At 35.3% G+C, this 25,953-nt stretch overlaps 1 protein-coding gene across 5 annotated transcripts in view; it reads left to right on the top strand.

Annotated features, from left to right (window-relative positions):
* The window catches only part of GRIK2 (glutamate ionotropic receptor kainate type subunit 2), a 365,941-nt gene that overhangs the window by 121,319 nt on the left and 218,669 nt on the right, over positions 1-25,953 (top strand). For 4 of the 5 annotated variants that reach the window (XM_017818725.1, XM_017818724.1, XM_017818727.1 and 1 more), the window contains exons 4-6: positions 3,105-3,362; positions 20,486-20,667; positions 24,182-24,235. In XM_017818725.1, coding sequence (XP_017674214.1) covers positions 3,105-3,362; positions 20,486-20,667; positions 24,182-24,235 — 494 coding nt within the window. Of the gene's footprint in view, positions 1-3,085; positions 3,363-20,485; positions 20,668-24,181; positions 24,236-25,953 lie in introns of all 5 variants that reach the window. The other variant, XM_017818728.1, reaches the window with a different exon arrangement.

Here is a 25,953-nt window from a genome sequence, read left to right on the forward strand (position 1 = left end):
AAAGCCTGGTGTAAGACTGAATTTTGCTCTGTATTACGTGTTCTTTAAAAATATTTTTTTTATAAATTGAAGAGCTAATAGCATATGGATGTTATCCCTAAAAAGAGAATAATAAGGGTGAAAGAATTGAAGGTAAGCCTGTGCTTCTTATGACAGGTTTTTAGCCTAAATTTGCTAAGTGATCTGGTCCCAACATGCCTTTCCCAAGTATTGAAGACTGAAAACTTTATACAATAAGGGATTTTTGGTGTTATAGTGAGCTAAGAATAAAAACATTTGATGAAACATTAGAAATGATACATAATTAAACACTGCTGCTGATGAATGCAGAGGAAGTGGAATTTAATACTGATTAAAAATTTCAGTTTAGAACTTATGGGAATTTTTATTCTCTTTTATTATAACATGCAGAGTTAATCTTTCTAACCTTTTTTATCTGTTTATTTGACAAATGAACAATTCTAATGTAAAGTCTTGTTTTTAGGCATGAGAAGAGAAAGTGTTCATATTTGTACAGAAATACACACAGTTTGGTCATTGAAGAGGCTTTGATTTATGAAAAATATTGTAGGCTAAATATTTATGCCTAGCAAGATGGTTTCTTGCAGAAGTGAGTATATGGTAGAAGAAAGAGGCAAACCCCCACTTTTAATACTGTATTTTTGAGTTGTTATTCCAGTGTTTTGGATATTTGATTAAAGTGGGTTCTGAGAGAGACTACTCTGTCCTTTCCATCTCAGTCAACAGTGAAAAAATGGGTGGATCCTTAATTCTGCCCCCTTCATTCTCCTTTCCTTCTCACTCTCCAAATTCATATGCTTCCTGAATCCAACACATGCTAACCTGTGAAATATAATGAAACAGTTTCTTCCCATTCCTGAGGGAGGATGTAGAGAGCAGAAAAAATTCTTCTGAGATATTTAATTCTTCAAGTCTTTCCTGAGGCAATGCAACAAACTACTTTTAGCCCTTAGTTAGGGTTTGCTAGTCCTAATATTATGTTGCTAATTTTTGTTAGACTATAATAGCTGAAGTTAGAATGGCAACATGCTATTGATTAGATATATTGAATAGATTGCATATATTCATTTTTCCCACTTGGATCTTAGATGAGAATGTAACTCTTTATTTGTTACTGATCAGGCTGTATCAAAATCTGTGTAATCTTCCAGTTCTAATAGCTTTTTGCTTCATCAATTCACATACAGAAAACTACCTTTGTGCTCACAGGCGCTTTAGTTCAGAATCGAAGGGTAAAGGTTAACATAAAATGGTTCATTTTATTATGATGACTCCAAAGCAGAGTTTCAACAATGAGGTTTGAGCATTTGACTCATTTTTGTGGTTCATTATTATGCCCATTAGTGAGCAGGCGGGTGCTGAATCAAAAATAGCCTATTTAGACCTCTTAGAAACACATACTTTCGAAGTTGAATATAGATGAACTATTAATGGGTTTTTAAAGGTACTGTATGAAAGAGCAACCTGAAGGCAAGATGATATTCCAAGATACTGTTTAACTGAAGAATAATGTAAGTGCAACAAAATATCCCTCAATGTGCTAGAAAAATTGGCATGTTCCTGAGAGAGCCAGTGCTATATTAAATCACGTGTGAAAGCATTGCATTATTCAAATCTCAGAAACAGGAAAAAAAAAGCCCATTGAAAAGCCATCTGGTAGCTATTGCTGTTGTTAGTGATCCCATTTACTGACATTTGCATAAAGCTTGTTGATTACTCTTAGGAAGGGCAATATTAGCATAAATGTTTTTTTATCAGGCTAGTCATTTAGGCAACACACCGAATAGCAATGGAGATCCTGTGTGTATGAGAGGTTCATTTAAACCATTGGTGTTCTACAGTAATAAAAAGGTGTGCCAGCATAATTTCTGGAATCCACTTGAAAGACAGCAATATTTTCATCAAGTTGAAAAGAATGTGCCTAATAATAAAATTAATTTTGAATTGCTGAGTAAAGTGATGCAGCAAAATGTGTTTCTACTGCTTGTTTCCTCAGCTGCTAAGAACAGTGGTGGTGGAGTAACAGTATTAATTAATCAAACCTCATACAAATACTTGCATTTAGTTTGTATTAGGGAGATACTTCTCATTACTTCTCCCTATCAAATAAATTGTTTTCTTAGAACACAGAATCTGTTTTCAGAACTGCATATTCATAAAGTTTATGCCTATGGTAGTGAATGACATAGGAGTAGGGTATGGGCTGAAACACTGGTCTCCAGTGTTGACTGTTTTTTCTTGCCTTCTTTTTGGCACATCCTAACTAATATTTCACAAGGTGATACTGGAACATGCTGTAGGAGATAACACAGACCAGAGGCTGGCAAAGAACAGTACAGGTAGAGCCAATCTGTATCAGAAAGTGGATAGCTAAGCCATTTGAATGCAACGATATCATGTCAGTGATTCTCAGGGCCAGTTTTATGTACTAGTACAAGTGTAGCAAAACTGAGCATCTCCAGTTTTTAAGGAGGGACACTGAACTTTTTCCACTAGCAGACAGCAATTTAATTTTAGCGAAAATTTTGGCCTTTAAATTTTGGTAGTCAACCTGACTCCTTTCAAATACAGAAATTCAAATGTCCATTTAAATGAAACTAATCACGGGCCCTAGAAGCTACTTAACATGTAAAATTTCTGAGTAATTAGGATCTCAGTAGGAATAGTGTTGATTGATCGAGGAAGAGGTTCACACTTAAACAAACTAGATTAGAATACTATCCTACGTGGCCATTTTCCAAATGTAAGGTACAGCTGAGCATAAATCTCTTTCCTTGTCAGTGCTTTTTAAAAGACACACAATTGTTGGCCTTTGTGACTTCCACTGATCTAGAAGTGTTTATTAAATATAGTTGAGTGCTTTTTAAGTGTTAAGTGTTGATATTTATCACTTTGTAATGAAAGCTTGGAAATGTATTCTGAAGTTGAAATCTGCAAGTGAAAGTGTTACACAGGAAGGGAACTCTGTCAGTAATACAGTTGTATTTCATGGAGTGCCTTTTGTTTAATATGAATTGTGCAATACCTTCTGGCACACTGCCTTCTTTCCTCTCATCATTGACAGACTTCTGTCTCCTCTTCAGCCTGTGATCAGCTGTCCCTGGGGGTGGCAGCCATCTTTGGACCATCCCATAGCTCCTCAGCTAATGCTGTGCAATCCATCTGCAACGCTTTGGGTGTTCCACATATCCAGACCCGCTGGAAACATCAGGTGTCAGACAACAAGGACTCCTTCTATGTCAGCCTTTATCCAGATTTCTCTTCACTCAGCCGTGCCATCCTTGACCTTGTGCAGTTCTTCAAGTGGAAAACTGTTACTGTTGTTTATGATGACAGCACTGGTAAGGCTAAAGCATTAGACTATGTTCAGATGTATTCCCATGTACAAAGAGAGGGAGGAGGGGTGTCACTACTCATATTTCATAATTTAAGAAATCTGAACTAATTTACAAGAATTTCTATTGAAGCCAGTATATAACAAATAATGTGGATTTATTAGCATAAGTATTTTCAAAAGTGTGCTTCAGTTGCTGAATTCGGTGTGTTTGAGCTCACAGCTGTCAATAAATTTGTCACACTCTATTTGTGTTTGCTGCAGTCTCCTAACAGTTGCTAACACCTTTTGAATTTATTTAAAACTTAAACTTGGAAGAAAAATATGGTAACTTGAAAGATATACTAGTATGCCCAGTGAAATAGAAGGCCTACATTCTGGTGCTGCTTCTGTCATTGGTTAAGTTAGAAAACAGATGCCATATTTGTTTAGAGTTTTAGTGTCTGCTTTTTGAAATAGAATTGAAGGAGGAGGCTTGGTTTTAGCTGCTAGCAACTGAAACCACAGGAAGTTCGGAGGCTTGTTTTGCAGATTAATTACAAGAGTTAAAAATCAATGTCTGCCTTTCCAGCAGAAATATACCAGTTTGCTTTTTTTCCTTTAGTCACACTACAATTTGTTTTGCCCTTCTATTTTGCCTTGGCAGTGTCATCTTTGAAAAGTGCTGTAAAACTTAAATTTCATTTAAGTCTAGTGGTGGTCAGAACTAAGACCCTGGTTAAGAGGAAAATCTGACTGTAATGGAAGATACAAGGAAGATACTTAGCCAAAGATATATTTAATCTTCTTGGAAATGTTGCTAACTTCTTCCATGCTGGTTGATCCATCATTGCTAGGAAAAGAGCATGGTGATCCTCAAACACTTCTCATGGTTCAAGGAACTGGAAAACTGTTGATGTCCTTATTACATAATGCTATTATCTATCCAAATCTAAAATAAAAGAAAATTCGATCAAGAAACAGTGTGTTACCTGTTAGGGTACCTGTATGGGAGACTAACTCTGCTAGATAAACAGCAGCTACTACTGCAGGACAGAACACCCGCCTACTGTTCAAGCTCAGATAAGATGCATTTATGGATATCAAAAGGTGAGGAGGGAGCAGAGAAGGCAGTGTATAAAAGTCTTTATAACCAATTTTTTTCTTTATGCCTTTTAAAAAAATGCAAGGCAGTGAAGCTTAGAGACTGCCTCCCTAGTATGTTGGCTGATGTAGCCAAAAGCCTCAGGTAATCAAAGAGATTTCAAGTTTAGCTTTACAATATGTAATATGTAGCCTGTTTCTTATTTTTAAAATTTTTCCATCGTTGTTCTGAAATAGGAAATAAGTGAAAAAAAGCCTCAAATTTTAATCATATGACGATTGAAAAAAAGTAATTTTTGTTTAGTGACAGTTATTGACTTAGGTTTACATAAATTGGAAAAATTTCCCCTTGATTAAAATAGTTTTGAGGCTAACTATTTTTTCCAAAACAAGTTGCCTTTTAAAACAGTCCTTTCAGTTAGAAAATTCGTGTTTTAATACCTTAAAACTGCTTTGCTCAATATTTTCAAGTAATTCTCTCCCCTTTCTTCCATTTGACCAGTGATTCCTTAATGTAAGATGGATAATTCCCTCTCCTTTGTTTCTCTTTTAATCACCCACATTTTACACTCCTTTGTTGAAAGGTTTAGTATGATAACGCATGCCTTATTTTATGATGACTTTAGTGTTATGGATTTCATTTATCTGAATGGACAATTCCCTAAAGGACATCCTTGTCAAGACAATAATATGTTGGTATAGCAGTTACAGCAATAATTGCTAAGACTAATTTTTTTTGGAGGGAGGGATGGTGGTGTCATATTTGCTTTATGTATTTCTATTATTACTTTATAAACATGGATACAAGGGGAAATGATGCCTTTATTATAGACAGGAAGAAAAGGTAGAAAGCATGCATAAAATAGGTTGGGATTTTTCTCGAATAAATTGTGGGTGTCACCCATATACTAAAAGGTATATTCTAGGTCCACTCTGAGCGAAAGCATGATTTCATTAGTTTATTTATTTATTTATTTGTACTTTTTAGTATGTCCTTTTATCTTTAATTTTTAGGGCTCAGTTTTATGAATTCTCTAAGGAATTGCTAAAATTTTATAATAATAAAGGACAGATACTTCATCCACTTCAAAGCATTCTAAAAAAACTTTTTTGTCAATGTTCTTCATTCCTTCAATATGGGATATATCGTCTTGAGTAAACACAAATGAAAAAAGCTCTGTGGTTATTTGACAGTTTGTAGTCAGCAAAAGCCCATGTTAACTCCAGTGTCATTTGCAGAGATACACTGGAGACTGATACTTCAAGTGCACACTTCAGCTGCCTCTTGACAGCACCATTGTGTCCAACAATATGCAATTTCCCATGCCTCTATCTTGTATGAAGACTGTGACTGATGGACAGCAAAGCATTTTCCTGCTACTACGTGACTGTAGATGCAGTCTTCTTTTGTGGTTTTTTGTATCTTTAAACCCTTAGCGTAGCTGCCTTCAGAACATTAATATGAGGTGTCCCTGCCTGTGATGGGGGTTTTGGAACTAGATGAACTTTAAGATCCCTTCAAACCCAAACTTTTTTATGATATTATGAGATGTGTAAAATACACTGCCATTACTTGTATTTGGTGTGGATCCAATCTGAGCTGAGACTGCGTGGTATGAAGGTGATATAGTCAATCCTTGCTTAGAGCCCGGTTGGAAATAAAAGAGAAAATTTGGAATCCCAGGCTCCCTTTGCAATAATCTAAGAGATTACCACTAAGAACAGCCATTAGTGTGTTGTCTTGCTCCTTGAAGTATTCTCAGTAGAGGAATAGCTGTGCATCTCACTATTAATTTGAGAAAAGATATAAGTAAGTCGCTACTGTAGGTAGCAACTAGACCCTGCCCCAAGCTTTACGATGCAGAAATGGTTAAATCAGAGAAGATTAATCTATGGTCTCCAGTTATTGCTCCTCATGCCAGTCTGAATCTCAGAATGCTGGGTTTTTCTGTGCTGATCAGGCCTGCCTCGTGTTCAGGAGTCTGTAATGAAGAATGCAGGATAACTTGGCACAGGAGAAAATGGAGGTCGTGTCATGCTGAAACAGGTACAGAGATGTTTCTAGAGTGATATGATCAATAACAGTGGAGTGAGTAAAGATCAGGTTGAGTACAGTGTAATGAGGAGGAGTTAAGACTGTACAAATACGCTTAAGTAGATGAATAAACTAGAAAGGTTAATTCTATTTTGTCTCAGTAAGAAGACATGCAGTCTTTTACAGTGGAGATATGATAATAAAAATAAAAATGAACATATAATGGCCAAAGGTGTTAATAATTCAAAAGCCTTCTGACCTGGTAGTATTTTATGGAGTAGGTATTGTGGCACTAAGTATATGAGTCTTTTCTTTTAGGGAAGAAAAATTGTGTGAGATCCTTTTTGTGACTCTGTGTTTTAATAATCCTGCACTCACTATTTTTTTTTTTGCATTAAAAATGGCTACATTCTGCTTCCTTCTATGATTTAGTTTGCCCTTTTTTAAACCTCTCAAAACTTTTTTTTAATGTAGTCCATTTGTTGTACAGACCAAAGAATTGTAATGAGGCTCTAAAACGCTTTTCTTGCTAGTCTGAAGATAAATATTGTTTCTCGTGATAATTCTAAATGACAAAGTATATTCCTTTTAACTAGGATTTCATGTTTAAAACAAACAAACAAACAAAAAGCCAGTAACCCAAAAAATCTCCAACCAACCAAAAAAAAAAAAAACCAATCTGAAAAACTCCTAGCAGGATATAGTGAGAGGCTGGTTACTTTTTTTCCCTTTAAAGTAATTTGGAGTCTCTTTGTTAATTAAATACTGTCTCTTTGTTAATTAAATACCACTAAACTATCCCTGGATACTAATTAAATCCTTTCAGATTTAAAGATTTGCTACAGTCAATTGTCTTTAAGAAAAAAAAGTGGAAAAAATGGCAATATGTTCATCAGCTACATGTCCTAATGGATTAAATTGATCTCAAAAGAGTAACTTAATTTCAAATATATATTCTAATTTCTGTGCTAAAGAAAACAGACCAGACAAACTGTAAATAAGTTTGTGAATCTCAGAGAATTAAAAAAAAAAGCAAAAAGAATACATGAATATTTAGATGATGGGGCTTTTAAATTATACTGGCACTTGTATAGATATCAATATATTGATACTTTTATATATCAACAGAACAAGTTGATATAAACAGGGTTCTGGATATTTTTTCTTAATTAACTTTTGTTTTGGTCTTGGGTGAATGAATATAAATGCCAAAAATCTGTTACATCTATGAACAGAAGCCAAAGTAAAAGCTGAAAAAATTATTTCAGAAATAAAAATATTTTGTGTTGATCTTTAATATTGAACCCTGTGCTATAATTCAAATGAAGGAAATTGAAAGATGTCATTTTGTTGATATTTTTACTCTAGTATACAGGTAATGATTTGTAAATAAAGCTGCAATTTCTTTCATGGGACAGTATTAATTTCCATTATCTAATTCCCACTGTATTTAGCATGGTGGTGTCACCTTGAGTATTGTGTGCATTTCTGCCCCCCACAATTTAAAAATAATGTTAAGGTACTTGAATATGTCTGGAGGAGAGCAACAAAGCTGATGAAAGTGCTGGAAGGCATGATGACCTATAAGGTACCACTAAAGACTTTGGGCTCATCTAGTCTGGAGAAAAGGAGTTTAAACAGTGACATCACTGCTCTTTACAGCTTCCTGAGGAGGGGAAGTAGAGAGGGAGGTGCTGGTCTCTCCTTCCTGATGTCCAATGACAGGACATGTGGGAGTCGCTCAAAGTTGCATCAGGGGAAGTTCAGACTTGACATAGAAAACATTTCTTTACTGAGAGGTTGGTCAAACACTGTAATAGGCTTCCTAGAAAGGTAGTTGATGCCCCCAAACCTGTCAGTGTTTAAGAGGCATTTGGACAATGACCTTAGCTTGCTTTAACTTGTTCATCTCTGAATTGGTCAGGCAGTAGGGCAAGATGATCCCTTCCAACTGAACTATTCCGTTCTATTTTTCATGTATCATATTTACAGATATCTTACATCTTGTGGCTTGTTTTGTTTGGGATTTTTGCCCCTTCTTTTATCCTGTACGGTAACTTGAAAGGACTAGCCTTTAAAAGAATAGTCACTTTTGCAGTTAATATAACTTTAAACCAAGGGAAATTAAATATCTTGTGGGTGCCAGGGATGTGGAGTGACAGTAGGTGAGCAATATTGCTAAAGGATTAAGGAAAAAAAGCTTTTAAGTGACTCAAAGTAAATTTTGGCTAGTGAGAAAATTTCTCTTTAAGGAAGATATACATAGTGCACTATAAAGATGAGAAATGGTGTTTAAGAAACTTGAGAGGACAGGGAATTGAAAAGAGAAAGAGAAAATTAGATGGTCTGGAAAGGCCCGCTTGTCTCTACTTCTATGTAAATTAATTAAGCAATACCTCAATTTTTGTGAAAAGTCATTCTCTTTTATAAACACATTTATATAACTAAGGCCTATTCCTAACAGAATGAGAGAGAAGGAATGAAGTGAGTTGAGAATCTTGCATTTGAATCTTTGACAACTGATATAGTAAAAGTGCATTTCATCCCAGTTTAGAAGACAAGACTTTGGTCTTGGTGATATATAACAGAATCTTATAAACTGACATGGCTCATGTGCAGTAGAATATATTTCAGGTTTGAAATGTTGATATTTTGAAGGACAAAGTTTGTTCAAGAATAGATGACGGGCAGAAATAAGGTGAGATTTCTTAAAGATAATCCGGGATGCGCAGTCCAAAGTACAGTAGGGAACAACTGTTGGGAGGAGCAGTGTAATTATAAAAAGCACAAAGCAGTACTATGCATTGCTGTGGGTCAAGATTCAAAACAATCACTCAACCAGTAAAATTAAGTGGACAAAGCTTTTGTTTCCTGTCCTTCTAGAATCATCTAACAAAATTGAGGCAAGATTTTAATATCAACAAGCATCTCAAATGAGGTGTTTATTGGGAAAAGGAGTATAGAAGGACACTATTCTTACAAGTCTTAGAAGGAGGTTATAATGTATGTTTTTTTAATACTTAAATACTGAAATTTCTGAATGCTCATGTATAAGAGATTCTTCTGATGTTTCTGATACTGAATCAATGCTTGGGAATGAAAAATAATGATTTATTATTAGGAAAATGCAGACCAGCAAATTATACTGCGTAGAATTCAAGAAACTGATTCTTAGGACTGTCTTGTGCAGGGTCAGGAGTTGGACTTTGATGATCCATGTGGGTCCCTTCCAACTCAGAATTCTCTATGATGATTAAGTAAATATTGTTAAAACTGTAATTGCTGCCAACAGAATTAGTTGGAGTCTAAAACAAGAAGTAAATAATACCAAATTTGGTTAAAAGAAAACAACAGTTATAAAGGGATCCAAATTTTCAAATCACTTGAGCCAATGAAGTAACCTTCTGTCTGTTAAAAATTACCTTTTGAGAACATATGGATGGTAGGCAAAGTTCTAGAAGTTTGGAAAAGGTAGGCAAGTTCGGATTCATCCCAACTTAGATATCTGTCCCGATTTTGAAGTACATTTATCCTGGTTCTTTATGTTCACTTAATATCTGTATAACCCATCTATTACTAATAACTTCTTTCCTAAATTGAATCCTTCTTGAAATAGGGTAGAATAAAGTGAAATTGTAGTCTGAGTTTGTTTGTGGGGTTTTGGTTGGTTAGTTGGTTTGGTTTTGTTGTTTTTTGTTATTGTTGGTTTGGTATGGGATTTTGTTTGGATTTGTTTGGGTTTTTTTGTTTTGTTTTGATTTTTTTTTTAAATAGTCAAGTCAACTGAATTTCCATTCCTGGAAAAATAAACTCTTTACTTGTAAACACTGAAAAAGTATCTAAGTGTTAAGCAACTGTCAAGTTTCCTTTATCAACAACAAATAATGTAAAACTTCCTCCTTTGACAGGTCACAGTGCCTTCTGGGCAAGGAAAACACAGTTGATGTGATAAATATTGAGATAAGAAAGCCATAGTGTTCAAGGTGACATTCTTATATGCAAATTAGAGAAATAGATTCTTTACACAACTGTTGTCAAATGGATGCAAAAAAGAGCAATAAGCATAAATAGATTAGTTACAGCTTACTGAAAAGATTCACTTAAAAGGTTCATTTTCTGGCATGAAGAGTATACAAATTACATGTGCAGATGGCAATCTCAGAAGTTACAATACTATAGAAAATACTATCTGTGTTAAAGTATTTTATTAGTTCTTTATCAAGTGTAAGACTTGGTCACACTGTGGATAAACCAACAATGGTATTATTAGAAAGAAAACATAACACTGAACTCAAATGTATGACCTAGAATTTAATGTGTAAGAAATTCCCAGGTAATTCAATTTAATCTGCATAGCAAAAGTCATCACACTAATATTACATTGCTCTTTGCAGCAGATCTCAAGAAAGATGAGGGTTCTTGCAATCAAAGGTTAAGGAAAATATGACCTTAAAATATGAACAGTATGAGAGCGTTGGTTTAGTGTAAGGGAAGTGAACAAGAGGGATCAGACCCAGCCAGCACAGGTTTAGGAAGGGCAGGTCCTGTCTGACCAACCTGATCTCCTTTTATGATCAGGTGACCCACCTGGTGGATGAGGGGAAGGCTGTGGATGTGTCTACCTGGACTTCAGCAAGGCCTTTGACACCGTCTCCCACAGCATTCTCCTGAAAAAGCTGGCAGCCCATGGCTTGGACAGGGGCACCCTGTGCTGGGTTAGGAACTGGCTGGAGGGCTGGTCCCAGAGAGTGGTGGTGAATGGTGTTGCATCCAGTTGGCAGCCAGTCACTAGTGGTGTCCCCCAGGGATCAGTGTTGGGCCCAGTTCTGTTTAATATCTTTGTTGATTATTTAGATGAGGGGATTGAGTCTATCATCAGCAAATTTGCAGATGACACTAAACTGGGGGGGAGTGTTGATCAGCTGGAAGGCAGGAGGGCTCTGCAGAGGGACCTGGATAGGTTGGAGAGTTGGGCTGATTCCAACGGGATGAGGTCCAACAAGGCCAAGTGCCGGGTCCTGTACTTTGGCCACAACAACCCCATGCAGCGCTACAGGCTGGGGACAGAGTGGCTGGAGAGCAGCCAGGCAGAGAGGGACCTGGGAGTTTGGATTGACAAGAATCTGAACATGAGCCAGCAGTGTGCCCAGGTGGCCAAGAAGGCCAATGGCATCCTGGCCTGGATCAGGAACAGTGTGGCCAGCAGGACCAGGGAAGTGATTCTTCCTCTGTACTCAGCGCTGGTGAGGCCACACCTCAAGTACTGTGTCCAGTTCTGGGCCCCTCAGTTTAGGAAGTATATTGAGGTGATTGAGCAGGTCCAGAGGAGAGCAACGAGGCTGGTGAAGAGACTCAGGAACAAGTCCTATGAGGAGAGGCTGAGGGAGCTGGGATTGTTCAGCCTGGAGAAGAGGAGGCTCAGGGGAGACCTCATCACTCTCTACAACTCGCTGAAAGGAGGTTGTAGCCAGGTGGGGGTTGGTCTCTTTTCCCAGGCAACAATCAGCATGGTCTCAAGTTGTGCCAGGGGAGGTTTAGGTTAGATATTAGAAAGAATTTCTTTACAGAGAGGGTGATCAGACATTGGAATGGGCTGCCCAGGGAAGTAGTGTATTCTCCGTCCCTGGAGATTTTTAAAAAGAGACTGGATGTGGCACTCAGTGCCACAGCCTAGTAACCACAGCGGTGTTGGATCAAGGGTTGATCTCGAAGGTCCCTTCCAACCCAGCTGATTCTATGATTCTATGATTCTAAGAGGAAACAAACAACCTATCCTCTATGTTAAACAGAATAGCTAGAAACGTTTAAAATTGTAGCAGAAATGATTCACTCTATCAGAGCTATTACCTACCACTGATGCTGACTAATGTCTCTATCAAATGTGTAGAAACATTAAATGATAAATTAATATTAAATTACTCCCCTGGCATTGATAGTGATTCTCCAAACTGGATTTATATGTATATTAGATATCAGTTAGATGAAAAGTTTATCTGTGTTTAATTTTGTATATTTATACTGTTTTGACTTGTGCACTTTTAGCTAGTATTTATTCTGGTTCTATGAAACGTAGTACTGGTTGCTTATGAAAGGCTAGGTAGGTAGCTTTTCTGCATTGTCATTTTCACATCTTGTATGGGGCATAAATTTAAGGTCAGATTTAACTAGTCTTAACTACAGCAAACTTAACTACACTATTGCTCCTTTTTTTATTACATATTTTGTCCTCTGGTTGGAGTAGCACTGTGAAATACACTTGCAATGTCAACCCCTCTGTGAATTGTTCTGCATTGCTCTCAGTTCAAACATTACTGTCTTAATTAATTTCATCTTCAATTACAGAGTTTTCTTCTCTCTTACACTCCTACAATTAATTTTTTAGCAAAAATTCAACTGCTTTTCTTTCCAAGGATATATGTGCTAATCTAGTGTAAATTCCAGCTTAGGATGTTCGTTTATGTTTCTTTTTCAGCTAAGTCCATTTTGATTTCTTGTAGGTAGTATTTCTTTAGCTTTGCACAGTTTGATACAATAGTAATACTTCTGTTGTATGGCTATGAATTGCTAACTTGTTCTACTGCTTCTTTTTTCATTCATTCTGACATCTTTGACAAAATCTGTTTTGTTCTTTGATTGTAGTATACCTCTTTTTGCCCCTCTTCACCCTCATTAAACTCTGCTGCTCATACATGTCAGCCACTTGAGAGATCATATTTCATATGATTATGAGAATTCTTTTGAAATGCCCAGGACTGCTAATTCTCATTGCTGTCACCATCATCATACTGAATTAATTAGAAAATTTTACAAAAATGTTCAAAAAACATGTTCAAAAAAGAGAATAACAGCAGCATTTCAAATTAGGCATGTTATAATGGAGCCGCATATGTAAATGTCACATGTAGCTGAAGACTAGAAAAACGTGGCAAATCTAATATATTAATAAGGCATAATGTTTTCTTAATTTTCAACATTTTCTTCAATTATTTTATTTTTTCTTACATTTTCATGCTTTAAGTGCAAAGGTGAGGGAAGGATGGACAGGATTCTGTTGAGGTTTTTTCATTTGTTTGGTTTGGTTCGTTTTTTGTTTGGTTTTGTTTGTTTGTCTTTCCTAGCTGCTGTATGCTGTAGCTGATAAGTACTCAGCTGATATGAAAAAAGTTTTTTTTTATGTTGGTTGGTGTGGTGATCAAAACTGTTCCATGAACTGAAGGTCTTCAGCAACACATTGATTCTTTCTCATGAAACTGTGTGGGATGGGGTAGAGGGGTTTTTTTGCTTCAGTGTTTCAAAGCCATTATTAGGAAAGAATTGTTACTGGAAATAAGATGAATTGAGATTGGCTTCTTGCATCTAAGTATAAAAGATGTTTGCACCGGTGCTCTGATGAGCTCGCTTAGCACATTTAAGGTAAACAATAAAGCTGATTATTACCTTACTCTTAAATTACAGCTGGTTTTGCTGAAACAGCAGTAAAATGGATTTAACATTTAGATGCTATGACCTGACACAGAAAAATTAAGTGATCTGCACAGTATCAGAATAGAAAACTTGACTGACTGTGGAGTTAAACCTGGATCCATGGTTTTCTTGTTTTTTCTTTTAACCCTAAGACTAATCTCTTCTATATAATTATATATATATATATGTAATCTGATCTTCAATATTAGTTACGAATATAATTTTAAACACTTCTGCTTTCCTGTACTAAATAATTCTTTCAAAATGATTTTTTTTTTTTTTTTTGCTAAAAGAAAGGAGGGGGTTTGATGGGGGATTTTTGTTTTTTTTTAATTTTTTTTGGCTTAGTGTAGACACTTTTAGATCTCTCACATTAATGAGGTTTGCATTTCAAAAAGATATACATACATGGACACACATATCTAATTAAAAATATAGTTCTGGGCTTCTTTTGTTTTAGAGAAGAACGTTTTTCTCAGATATTAGTAGTACTGTGCTCTAAGTCCCCCTTAAGTACACTACTGGTTATATCAGCATCATTTTGTGGAAGTGCATGTCAAGTGTCAGTTACCAGATACTTTTCCTTCTCTTTATTGACACAGTACTATCATTTCCCTAGTAGAAATCAAGACTAGCAGAAAAATAAGTTAAAATAATATTAGATATCTTCTTCATGTCACCACAACTAATCATAGTCCATTTTAAATATTGCAGGTTTCAAATGACATCAATGCATTAATATTTGTAAAATATATACGTGTATACACGCATAGTATTCTGATTACTCTCTAATGTTTTAACTATGAGACTGAAAGATTCTGCTAAAATGTTGGGCTCTAAAGCTACTAATAAGAAGCTGCATTAAATATGTTTACAGTATGAAGACCATTTTTTTCTGGATTACATATTTCAAATCTTTTTCCATTAAAGACACTTTATACCATTGCTATGGTATTTAAATGGGTTTAAATATAGCTGACAAACACATTAAGGATGCTGTACACTGCTGTAATTGAGCGAAATTATATTACTGAAGTAAAAAAGCCTAATATAAATAAATATGAAAAGTCCTTCAAGCTGTCTTTCCTCTTCACCTCTATTTTCTTGATGTATTTCTTAATGGTGTTGCTATATTGGATATAACAGCACAAAGAGCACAGAACAGCCCACTGTTCAAGAACCCCTGCTATCAAGTGCAGTTTCTTTTTAATCCCTTCACTAGAGGTGGATTTTCTTAGTTGAGGGTGCTAAAACTAATCTTTAGATTTCATAAGTAATCTGTTCAGGATGTTCAATATCTGAGAAACATTTTATAGCAATGAACTGTCCCAGTTGATGTGAAGCATTCTATCAATGCCCAATAAAGTGGCATTCTCCTCCCTTCTACCCATACCCCTTTCAAATTCCAATACACAATGAGATTTTTCTGAGACATAACCAGAAAAACTTGGCAAAGGGCTGTCAGGGAAGGAGAAGACTATACAGAGGTGTGAGAGGAAACAACTTCCTAAAAATAGAGAAACTGTTCTGATAGGTCTACAAAGTGGTACATTAATATTTTTGAAATTTTTATGTTTTGAAGATAAGAGTAGCCTTTAAAAGAGCATTAGTGTTTTCGTACAGAAAAAGGTTCATGTGTTCAGCCTATTGCAAAGTGCACTTGCTTGCATTCTTCCTGTGCAGCACAAAGGCAGCATTAATGGAAATGATAAATAGTTTGATGAGCAGGCCAGGTGGCATAGCAATGGCCCGCAAGACTGCTGAGCTGGAGACACAGGTTTTAAAACAAACTTGAGGCTCTTGCTTCCTGGACTGGTTGAAGTTGAACATGTCGAGGAGATAATGTGATTGATCTCTTTGGAGGAAGATGCCAGCTGGATAGCTCACAAACTGCTCCTTCAGGATTCTCCTTAAAGATGAATTGATGGCAGCTTCTGAAAGAGTTACTCACACCACGTTCTTCCCAGCCATTCAGAGGTAAGGCTCTATCACAGTGGCTGCTAAAAGAAGGAATTGAGAGTTTAAAGGGACAGGAAAAAGGTGTCTCTGGTGAAAGAAACTACAGGAAGTACATTCCCAAAATGCATCTATTTGTATACTGTTGTAAAATAGATTTTTTTTTAGGAGCTTTTGCACACAAATGGTTGTGTTGTGTTTGGGTTTTTGTTTTTTTCTTTGGTTTTCTTTTGATTTTTTTTTACATTAGAGTGGGATCCTGTAAATCCTAATAAAATAAGAGGTCAGCTTTTCATCCGAGGGCTGCAATTCATTTATATATTCATTACATATTCATCATATAGAATCAGTTATTTAAAAAATATTATAGACAAGTATCTGTTAAAAATCATGGTGAAAACAGGATTTGTTTTATCCTTAGTTTCTTTGTCCTTGTAGTTCTTGACTTACGTTCCTCCCTTCATTGGAGGTTCTGGTACCTTTTCTTCTGATAAGGTATATACGTGTCCTTTTGAAACTGTCCCTTGCTGATTTAGAAACTTTTATTTCTCAGTACATGGCAGCTTGTTGCTTTGATCCTGTATAATCAGCTTTTCCATTTACTCTAATGTTAGATGACAAACAGCAATGAAACTTACTTTGGGACTAACAGTGCCTCAAAAAACTTAGTTAATGTATGATAATATATGTTTGGCCTAAAACTACTCTGACCCTTAACAATATGTACAGATTATAGGATAGAAATGGAGTCCCACAAATAAACTGGATGCAGTAGGAAGAAGCAGTCTTCCTTGAGTCTTAGGAATTTCAGTCATCCAAATGAGCCATAACAGTACTAAGAGAAAGTAAAAATATGGACAGAACAAATTTTGGAACATCTAAAAATGAAAAGAAAGAACGAATTTGTCTGACTTCATCTGATGAGGACTGTATGTTAAAGAGAGAAAATTTTTTTGATACTGCAAGGCAGTAGTGTTACTGTAAAAAACTTTCAACATATGATGTCTTATAGCCATGAGAAATCAAACTCCAAACACAGATTGTTACTCTAAGGATAGTGGCAAAATTTATTCATATCACATGTGAATTGCTTGATTACTTCTCAACTGTGCAATGTTTTGATCCCTTGGAACTTTTTTTGGCCATTGCACCTACCCCTGTAGAAACCAGGGTGTTCAGGGGAAGAGAAGATCAGTGACAACCAGGAGTTGGAAAGCAGTTACTGTCCTCAAACGGACCCCGGTGCTGCAGTTTACATGTAGGACCTTATTCTTTTACGTTATAACTTTTCAGTGCTTAATTTTTAATTTGGTTTCAAATAATGACTCACTGTTCAATATTTAGTCTAGAAAAGAAGGGCAGAAAATTAAACTGCTCAAAATGGTTGGAAAACACTGTGGACAGAACAATCTAGAATCAGCGGGTTTTGCTTGTAAACACAAGCTTCCAATCACTGATTTAGTTAGAGAGAAAGAAGGATGCAATCACATAAATATTTTCCTCCTTAGGAAGACAGGAAATATCTTGTATTTTCACTACACACTACACGCAGTCCATTCACATTTGCCCTGGGAGGTTACTGAGGAAGCAATAGGCTCAGGCCGCTTGGTGTAATGGTTTCTGTTGCCTTTTGCATAATTGCTTTTTCGGTCGTTTCGGGCCACAGCCCCTCAGGGTGTGCCTGCCCTGGCGTGAGGCACCATGACCTCATCTGCCTCCCCCTCAGTCAAGCTGTGCTGTGGAAAGGAGCTCCCTCCCTCGAAGAGGGTGTCTCCGTCCTCAGCGGTGGCTTGTGTCTTCCTTCAGTGCTTTTGAGCAGGGCTGCCTCCCTTTGGTGCTCAGGAGGTTTTGTCCTGCTCTTTAGGTGGACTCAGCACCGGCTGGAACCAGCAGTGCTTTCATCCAGGCATAACAGAGACGAAAACATAAAAAGAATGATGTTTGGTTTTGTTTATGTATGGTAGGTTTCTGATTTTGATTGTTTTCTGGTTTTTATTTGATTTTGTGTTATCTCCCCTCCTCCCTCCCTGCCCCTCCCCACCCCCCCCGACGAATTATGTTATTTTTCTTCAGGAAATTAATGTGGTGGGGTTTATTTTCTAGTAAAACTAAACTGTTCTTTGCATATGTTATAAAACATAAATACTGCATCCCAAATGGTAAATACAACGTGGAAGGAAACTTCCAGCCTTTGATTTGCATTTGAAAGAGCCGGCTTGTGAAGTGTGATCCAGTACTGGAAGGCATTTACTTGTTCTCAGTTCCCACTAATGCCTGAATTAAGAAATGCCGCTTCTCAGTAATTAACCAAAGAAATACAAGTGTGAGAGAAAGGTGTGATCAGCTCTGACTTATTTCGTTCTGCAAGGTGTTTCTCTGCAGCAAGGAGTTATAGGGTGACTGTGGCAGTGGTACTTGCCACCTGTGACACACCTTCAAGATAGCACCCCACACCATGCACCCTCCACAGAGCGGCATGTCCTCACTCCCTTGCAAGTGAGGGGAGTGCTTTTGTTTTCCAAAATCATTCTGTTCAGAACTTAGCAAGCTGGAAACTGTAGTAAAGGATTTATTCCTTATAGTGGGTGACCAGGTGTACTACTGAAGTGACTCATTTAGTAGACTGGAATGTGTTTTGTGACCTGCCATAATCCATCTGTACTTTATAAATGCTGGTGGCTAGAAATGTGATGAAATATATATGTTAAAATCTTAAAAATGAAAGTATATGTAACTGTAACTATTACTAAAATTAAATATTCTGCTACACGTAGAAGCTACAAACGATACTACACGTGAAAAGTTTAAGGTTGCTTTTTATTTCACATTGATGAGGACGGGAAAAAAAATTAACTTTGAAACACCTGGAATTTCTTCATGTCTCAGATCTAATTTATCATAAAATATGTTTTCAGAAATCTCACGAGTTACTATGTATGTCCTGATAGTTATTGAAGGCATAAATACTTCTTCATTTGCTTGCATTCACATCTGTGTTGCCCCAACACTGTAGTCCAGTCAGTGAACTAAAGAGCTGTGCATTCAAAGGCTTTCTTCCGCATGTTTTCACACTCTGATTTCTCTGTTATTTTCCTACCTTTTGTACTGCCTTCACAATGTGGTCCTGTGTTTATTGGTCATTGCATCACTCTCAGATACGTAGGTAACCTAGCAGGCAGACACTATGCTTATCATAGTACTCTCCTTGATAGTTTTTAATTGCTCTCGTATTAGTTTCTACATCTGTAAATCCTCTATTTCAAATTTTGGTGGGATTTTTTCTTTCTCTGATGTAGCCCAATATTGACAAGATTTATGAAGATTACAACTTTGTTTTTATAATTCTTGAACAGTCCAGTTTGGTTCTCGAGGAGCTCATCTTCTTGGGTAATGCTCTGGAACACAAAAAAAGTTGGAACTTTTGGAATTCTTGATTTTCAACTGCCGCAGGTTTTTTTGTCGGCCATGAAGTAGATGTTTAGTTCATAAGGGTATTGAAAGACATTTACTTCAAAAGCTCCTGTAGACCACAAAACACTTCTTTCCATTGTGTAACAAATCTTGGACCTATGGTAAAAGACCAAAACTGTGTTTTATTGTTGCAAGAAATGGTGATAGATCAAAGGACCTGTCAATGTGTAGTTTCCTACATTTATTTAGTAAAATTTTGTAATTTAGACTTCCTTCAGAGAAAAACAGCATCCCTTTTCCCTTTCTTTCCACCTCACCTTAAAGTTCCTTGACAACTTTGCTGTCCATCCTGTCTCCAAAGGTGTAAAAAGGTGATCAGTGTAGAAAAGGTGATTGGTGTAACACCTGAAAATATGAATAAAACATACATATTAGGGACTTTGTCCTCTTAAGTAAACAATGCTTTGAAACAACAGTTTGCAGCCAAGAAAGAACAATCAGATTTCCTTTTAACCCTTGATATATTAAAAATACTCAGTATTTGTACAGAAAATTTGAACATTATGAATCACTCTAGTGTCTTATACAATTGAATTAATTTCAAAGTCGCTTCTAAAACCAGTAAGTTTTGTTCTGGAGTGGTTTTGATTCCAAAACCTATGCAGTAGAATAAAGCTGTTTTTGACTCTTGATGTTCTTGAAAAGTGGTTCAGTATAGAAATATGAGAACAGCATTATGTGAGAATGTTCTACAGAGCTAAAATGATTCACAGCTTTGTATGGAAACCTGATGGATTAGTTGGGAGCTGGCAGACTGGCTAGTCTGATTACAAACTATTACTCTGGAATATTGCTTTAATTGAATTAGAGTAATTACATACTTTCTTTGAAGAGGAATGTCATAGTTGCGTGATAATGCTAGAGGAAGATTTATCTGTTTTACAGTAATCCTAACTGAGTTTGCATACTGTCTGTTAATACTTAAGAAAAAGAGACTTGTGATAAAGTGTTGGGAGTGCAGGTATTTTATTTTTATTTTTAATAACATTTTTACATATCTGTTGCAACATACTGACAAGGGAGAAAAATTCAGGAAACTTTGAATGCTTATAATATGTTCTGCTGCTCGAAGTTCAGGTTCTTGTTTTGATAATTTTCTCTTGACTCCTGTTTTCTTTAAGGTCTTATTCGATTACAAGAGCTCATCAAGGCTCCATCACGATACAACCTAAGGCTAAAAATCCGTCAGTTACCAGCTGACACGAAAGATGCAAAGCCTTTGCTAAAGGAGATGAAAAGAGGCAAAGAATTCCATGTAATCTTTGACTGCAGCCATGAAATGGCAGCAGGCATCTTGAAACAGGTAATCCTCATTTTGCTTTAGAGGGCTTAATCTTTTTCATCCCTAATAAATAAAAGTATTATCAAGACCTAATGGCATTTAAGAAGCAGGGGAATTTTATGTGAGTTTTACTGAGGCCTAACTGAAAATCAGCCAAGGATTTCAGAGGTAATTTTACTGATGATGCAAATGGTAGGTTCTTTAATTATGCTTTTATAAAGAAACAGATGAATCAGTTTATGTTCAGAGAGAAAGGTGTATCAGTCTTACAACTATGAAGAACTTGTACTTTGAAAAAATGATGTTTTAAACAGGGTTTTAAATGCTTGCTTATTGTTATTTTATAGAACAAAACTTTATTTATTTATTTATTTTTATTTGAAGTCTCCAAGATGCCTATTCTTAATCAGATAGTGACATCTGAATTGTATCTTACCAACAGGTCACACTAGTGTCTTCCACTGAGAGGACAGCAGTAAATATAAATATGAATCAGATGAGTAGGTGAAATACAGCATAATTCCAAATACTCAACTGGCTTTATATCGCAGAAGCAGATTCCAGTGAGGTTTTCCTAGAGAAGCTGGCAATGTAGCAGTATACAAAGGATTTGTCTCATAAAAGAGGTTACTGTAACCCTGAAGTATGCATAGAAGGCAAGACTTTGTGTATCTTTATTTTAATGAGCTGTCACCAAATATAGGGAATTTCTTGTGCTCAGAGACCATCTTCCACACAGTTTTTTAATTGAACTATGACTTACAATAAGGAGGATAGGAAGAATACCTAAACTAAAATAGGATTCTACATTTCTAGCTTTTAGTGACTAATTCACATTTAGATTATGTTTGCTAGCAAACTTTATGGTTTAAATTGAAAACAAAATGTATTTAAGAGTTGGAAATGTGAGTCTCATTAAAGGTACTTATGGATATTATTGCAGGTACAATTAAAAGTGCAAGCAAGCATATACTTATACTACAATTTCTTTCTTTTATTGTTCATTAATTCAAAAACTTTTATTAATTCCTAGTAATTTTAAAGCTCTGCTGGGGTTTTTGCTCTTTGCCAAGCATGGACCAGCCTAGTTATTCTAACCGTTTAGCTCAAATCATTAAATATACATTTGATTATTTTAAAACCTAAAAAATACAGATGGAAAATATGTTGATGGCAATATTAATTTGCAATTAACATTAACAATAACTCCATCAAGATCCATTACTTACACTGTACCTAGCAGTTTTTAGGTGAAAGGAAACTTCTGTTTCACAGTATACTACATTGTGAAAAACATGTGACTCGAGGGAAATGGGAACAAAATTACAAGCATTGTATCTTTAATCACGTCCTAGGACCCAAGAGTAAGCACTCAACTTCTTTAAATCAAATTGTAGACTGTTTTATCAAACTACTCTGCTCATCCTAAAAATTACAGAAGGAAGATACAGGAACAATTCTTTAGAAGTGTTTAGATCTTTATATAGATTCTGTAGATTTATACTTTTCCATTCAACTCAAATACTGCAGTATTTTAAATAAGTCTAAAATTTGTAGTTCTGGAGCTGAATGTGAGCTCTTGCTCTCAAAATTAACACAAGGTACGCTAAAACTGTATTTATTATTTAGTGATAATATTCCAAATATAGTGTTTATAAGTAATTGTTGAAAAAATATTAATTTCTGAAATGTTAATTGATTGGGTTTTTTTGTGGGAATGGAAGGATGAATTTGGGGTCTCTTCTTGGAAGGATGATTGGAAAAATTAACAATGAAGTTGGTGGAAGAGAATACAAGCTGAAAATAAATAAAAAGTACCTTGAGAGGCCAGTGAAATGGCAACTACTGTTAAGTGGCCAAAAATACATGATGAAAAGGAAAAAAAAATCCCATCAGCCAGACAAGCATAATTGAATTAAGGCAAACTTCAGCGGTAACCACATCACCAGGCAACCAGGGAAAGCAGACGTGATTTAAAAGGTTAGGAAAGCACTGCAGTAATGAGAACAGAGAAATGAGAGTGTTTGAAGAGGAAAAAGAAGTGAGGTCTTTAGAAAAGTGAGGAATGAAGAGTTAGGAACACGTGTATGATGTTGTGTGGGGATTCTTTGGAGTATGAAAGACCTGACTATATATAAGCAGTTGCAATATATGTGACCACAAATGTGTTACATATATAGAGGAAGATACTTTCGTTTTATTTAAAAACAAAACAAAAAATGTTCTTAAAAAGCTAACAGTGTTTGTAGTTGTAGAATTCCTAATGAAGTGGTAATATTTCACATGGGAATGTGGTTTTCCATTGTTTAAGAGAACTTACATTGCTATTGGAACACTATATCCTAGTTCTAACACTGTTGTGGAATTTTAAATACACAAGTACAGGTATTGTTTGGAAAAGTGGTGTGGTTTTTGTCATAATCTTGTTTAAAATGTTATAAAATCTGATCTGCAGCCAATATTTGGATTAATTTTAGATTTTTTCTTTGGAAAAGAACATATAGACTATTGAGTTTATCAGTTTTCAGACATTGCCACAAATAAACAGGCTCACAAAACCCTCAAAACTGATAATACTTCTGTATACAAATTCTGATGTTGTCAGAATTGTATAACTGTGACCTTCAGTGTCTTTAAGGAGATGCATCTGGTAGGGACTTGGGAAAAAATTCCAATAATTACTGGAAAGGAAGAATATATTGCTTACTTCTTTAGCTTTTTTATAGTGCTAAAATTAGATAAAAATCACTGTAGATACTAAAATGATTGAATAAATTATACTGATCTAAGGTAGCTTTTGTGCAGATTATCGATACAAGCTTTTCACATGAAAATACCCTTAGTAATAAGAATGATGAGACAGAATTTATTGCTTTAAAATTTTATCTACAAATATTTGTTCTTATGCATTTAAGAGAAAAGTATGAACATTTAAAATGTACAGTTGATCAATACTATTTAATATTGAAGGCACTTGATAGACATCTGAATTTATAGCATAATATTATTAATATTTGATCTCCATTTTTATTTAAGTAATATGTATCTGGCTGTTCAAAATTTGACTCAAGAGAATTTTCTTCTATGGTTGAAAAAATGTACATGTATAATATAAGCTTGAGTCCTTCTTTTACATGCATAGTATTGTTCATCAGAATAGAAAAAGGAAATTCCTATGAGATTATTAATTTTAAAGGAAGAGTTCAATAATGAATGAAAATATTTTCAACTCAAATTTTTTGTGGTAACAATGTATCCATTAGTATGTAAAAATACAAGCCTCTTTCACATTTACTGGACTAAACAGTCTAACAATATTCTTTCTATCAGAAGATCTGCTTCATAAATTCCTTTAATAGTCAGTAATCTTCTCTAACTTCTAGGAAATTATTTGCTTGACCTAATTTTAGTATAATTCCAGTCTTATGGTCTGATCCCAGTAGTGTTCTTTTGCAACTTTTCATTTGCCATGTAAGTGTGATAAAAATGTATTATGTGACCTCAGAAAAATTAATCTTTTGTTTATTTTTCCAAGGCTTTAGCTATGGGAATGATGACAGAATACTATCACTATATCTTTACCACACTGGTAAGTGACTTATAAAAACATACTGATGACATCTAACAAAGATGTTACTTTCCTAATTATATTACTTAACAACGTGTAAAAGGTCTCTCTGGAATGGGGTGTGAGTACAAGATGTTTTCTCTGTTGAGTTTTCTTACTTTCAGTGAAAACTCATCAGGATGGCTTAATTATTGTTCAACAGTGTGCCTTGGAAACTGCTAGACCTGAAAAACCAACTGACTCTGTAGTACTGCACTTTTTAACTGCAGTGAAGGAGGGTTAAGTACATAATTCATAATTCATTGTTTATATTATGGATTTTGTCCTTTTTATCTTTTGGCTATTTGTATCTGAAGATTAAGATAGTTTTTAAATTTACTCATATATTCCTTATTTTTAATCCAACATTTTACAAGATAGTTTTTCTCTGTCATATGATTCATGAATAATTGGTATGAATCTTAACACCATTTTATTTAACAATCCACATGAGTTTTTTAGGCACATGAATTACGCAATATTCTTTGGTGTCCAGTGCAAATGTAACTTAGAAGGAATTTGATAATTATTGGATCTATCATTTGCACTAAATGAACATTTAAAAATGAGAACGCTCATACAAACATAACAAACATGTATGTGAAGACCGCTTTTGTTGTTCACCACAGCCTAACTAAGAAACAGTTTAAAAATTGGTAAAATAATACTCTAGAAAATACAGTTGTGCACTTTTCTCTGTTTTGAGAGGTCGTTTTGTCTAATTAGATTGCAGTTATTTAGGTTTCTTAAAATACAAGACAAGCATGAGACAGATGTGCCTTGGCAAAACCATGCTTGAAATGACCCATGTTTAATGTCACATGTATGTTTAAATTCCTATGAAAATGAATCCTTTGTGGTAGAATAGGAAGTTCACCTCAGAATCAGATAAACCAAGTTCATGGAAAGTATTAACATGAAGTAGCTAGAAAAAGCAAAATAATTTGTGAAGTTCAAAGGCACACCCTGTACAAATACCTGTCTTATTTTAAAAGGGTAAGTTATTCGATCACTTATAGATTTAGAATTGCATGCAATAGAATTTCCCCTACTGAATAGATTTTCCTCCAGAAAAATGGGTTATAGATGTTTCAAGGAATTCTTTATTTTTTAAATTCTTATTTTGCTATCGAGGATAATTGTTTCTTTGAGTAGTATGCTGCCCATTGGCACTGAATTTTTATTCTTAAAAATCAGGATTTTCTGTCACTCTTAGTTCCCTATTAGAACATTAGATTTTTGAAGGAGATTAGAGTATTATATTGACTTGGAACTATCAAGGGATAATTTACTGTGCACAAAGATGTAATAGATTTTGATTTTGCAATGTAGCTCTGAAACTTGCATTACAATTTAGCTGTTTTGATATATTAATTGCTTCTTACCTGACATGGTAAAAATCCTGTCAAATAAATTTTCCAGTCACGGTGTTTACAAGTCTTCTGTGTAGTCTCCTCATGATTGATTCAGGGTCTAATGCAGTAGCTCATTAATACACTGACCTGTGTGCATTTGTAGTATATGCATAATATTGTTCTGTATATTTATTATATTCTAGTGTAAACATGAATGTGTTTGGATTAAATAATTACATCCAAGGTTCTGACCTCTTGCACGGTAAAAACTGAGAATTTTTTAAAGAGGAAAATGTAACATAGGTCTAGTTGTGTTCAACTTTTCCTTTGCAATAAAATGTGTTA

Source organism: Lepidothrix coronata, unplaced genomic scaffold (assembly GCF_001604755.1).
Source record: "Lepidothrix coronata isolate B3197 unplaced genomic scaffold, Lepidothrix_coronata-1.0 Scaffold70, whole genome shotgun sequence".
NCBI lineage: Eukaryota > Metazoa > Chordata > Aves > Passeriformes > Pipridae > Lepidothrix > Lepidothrix coronata.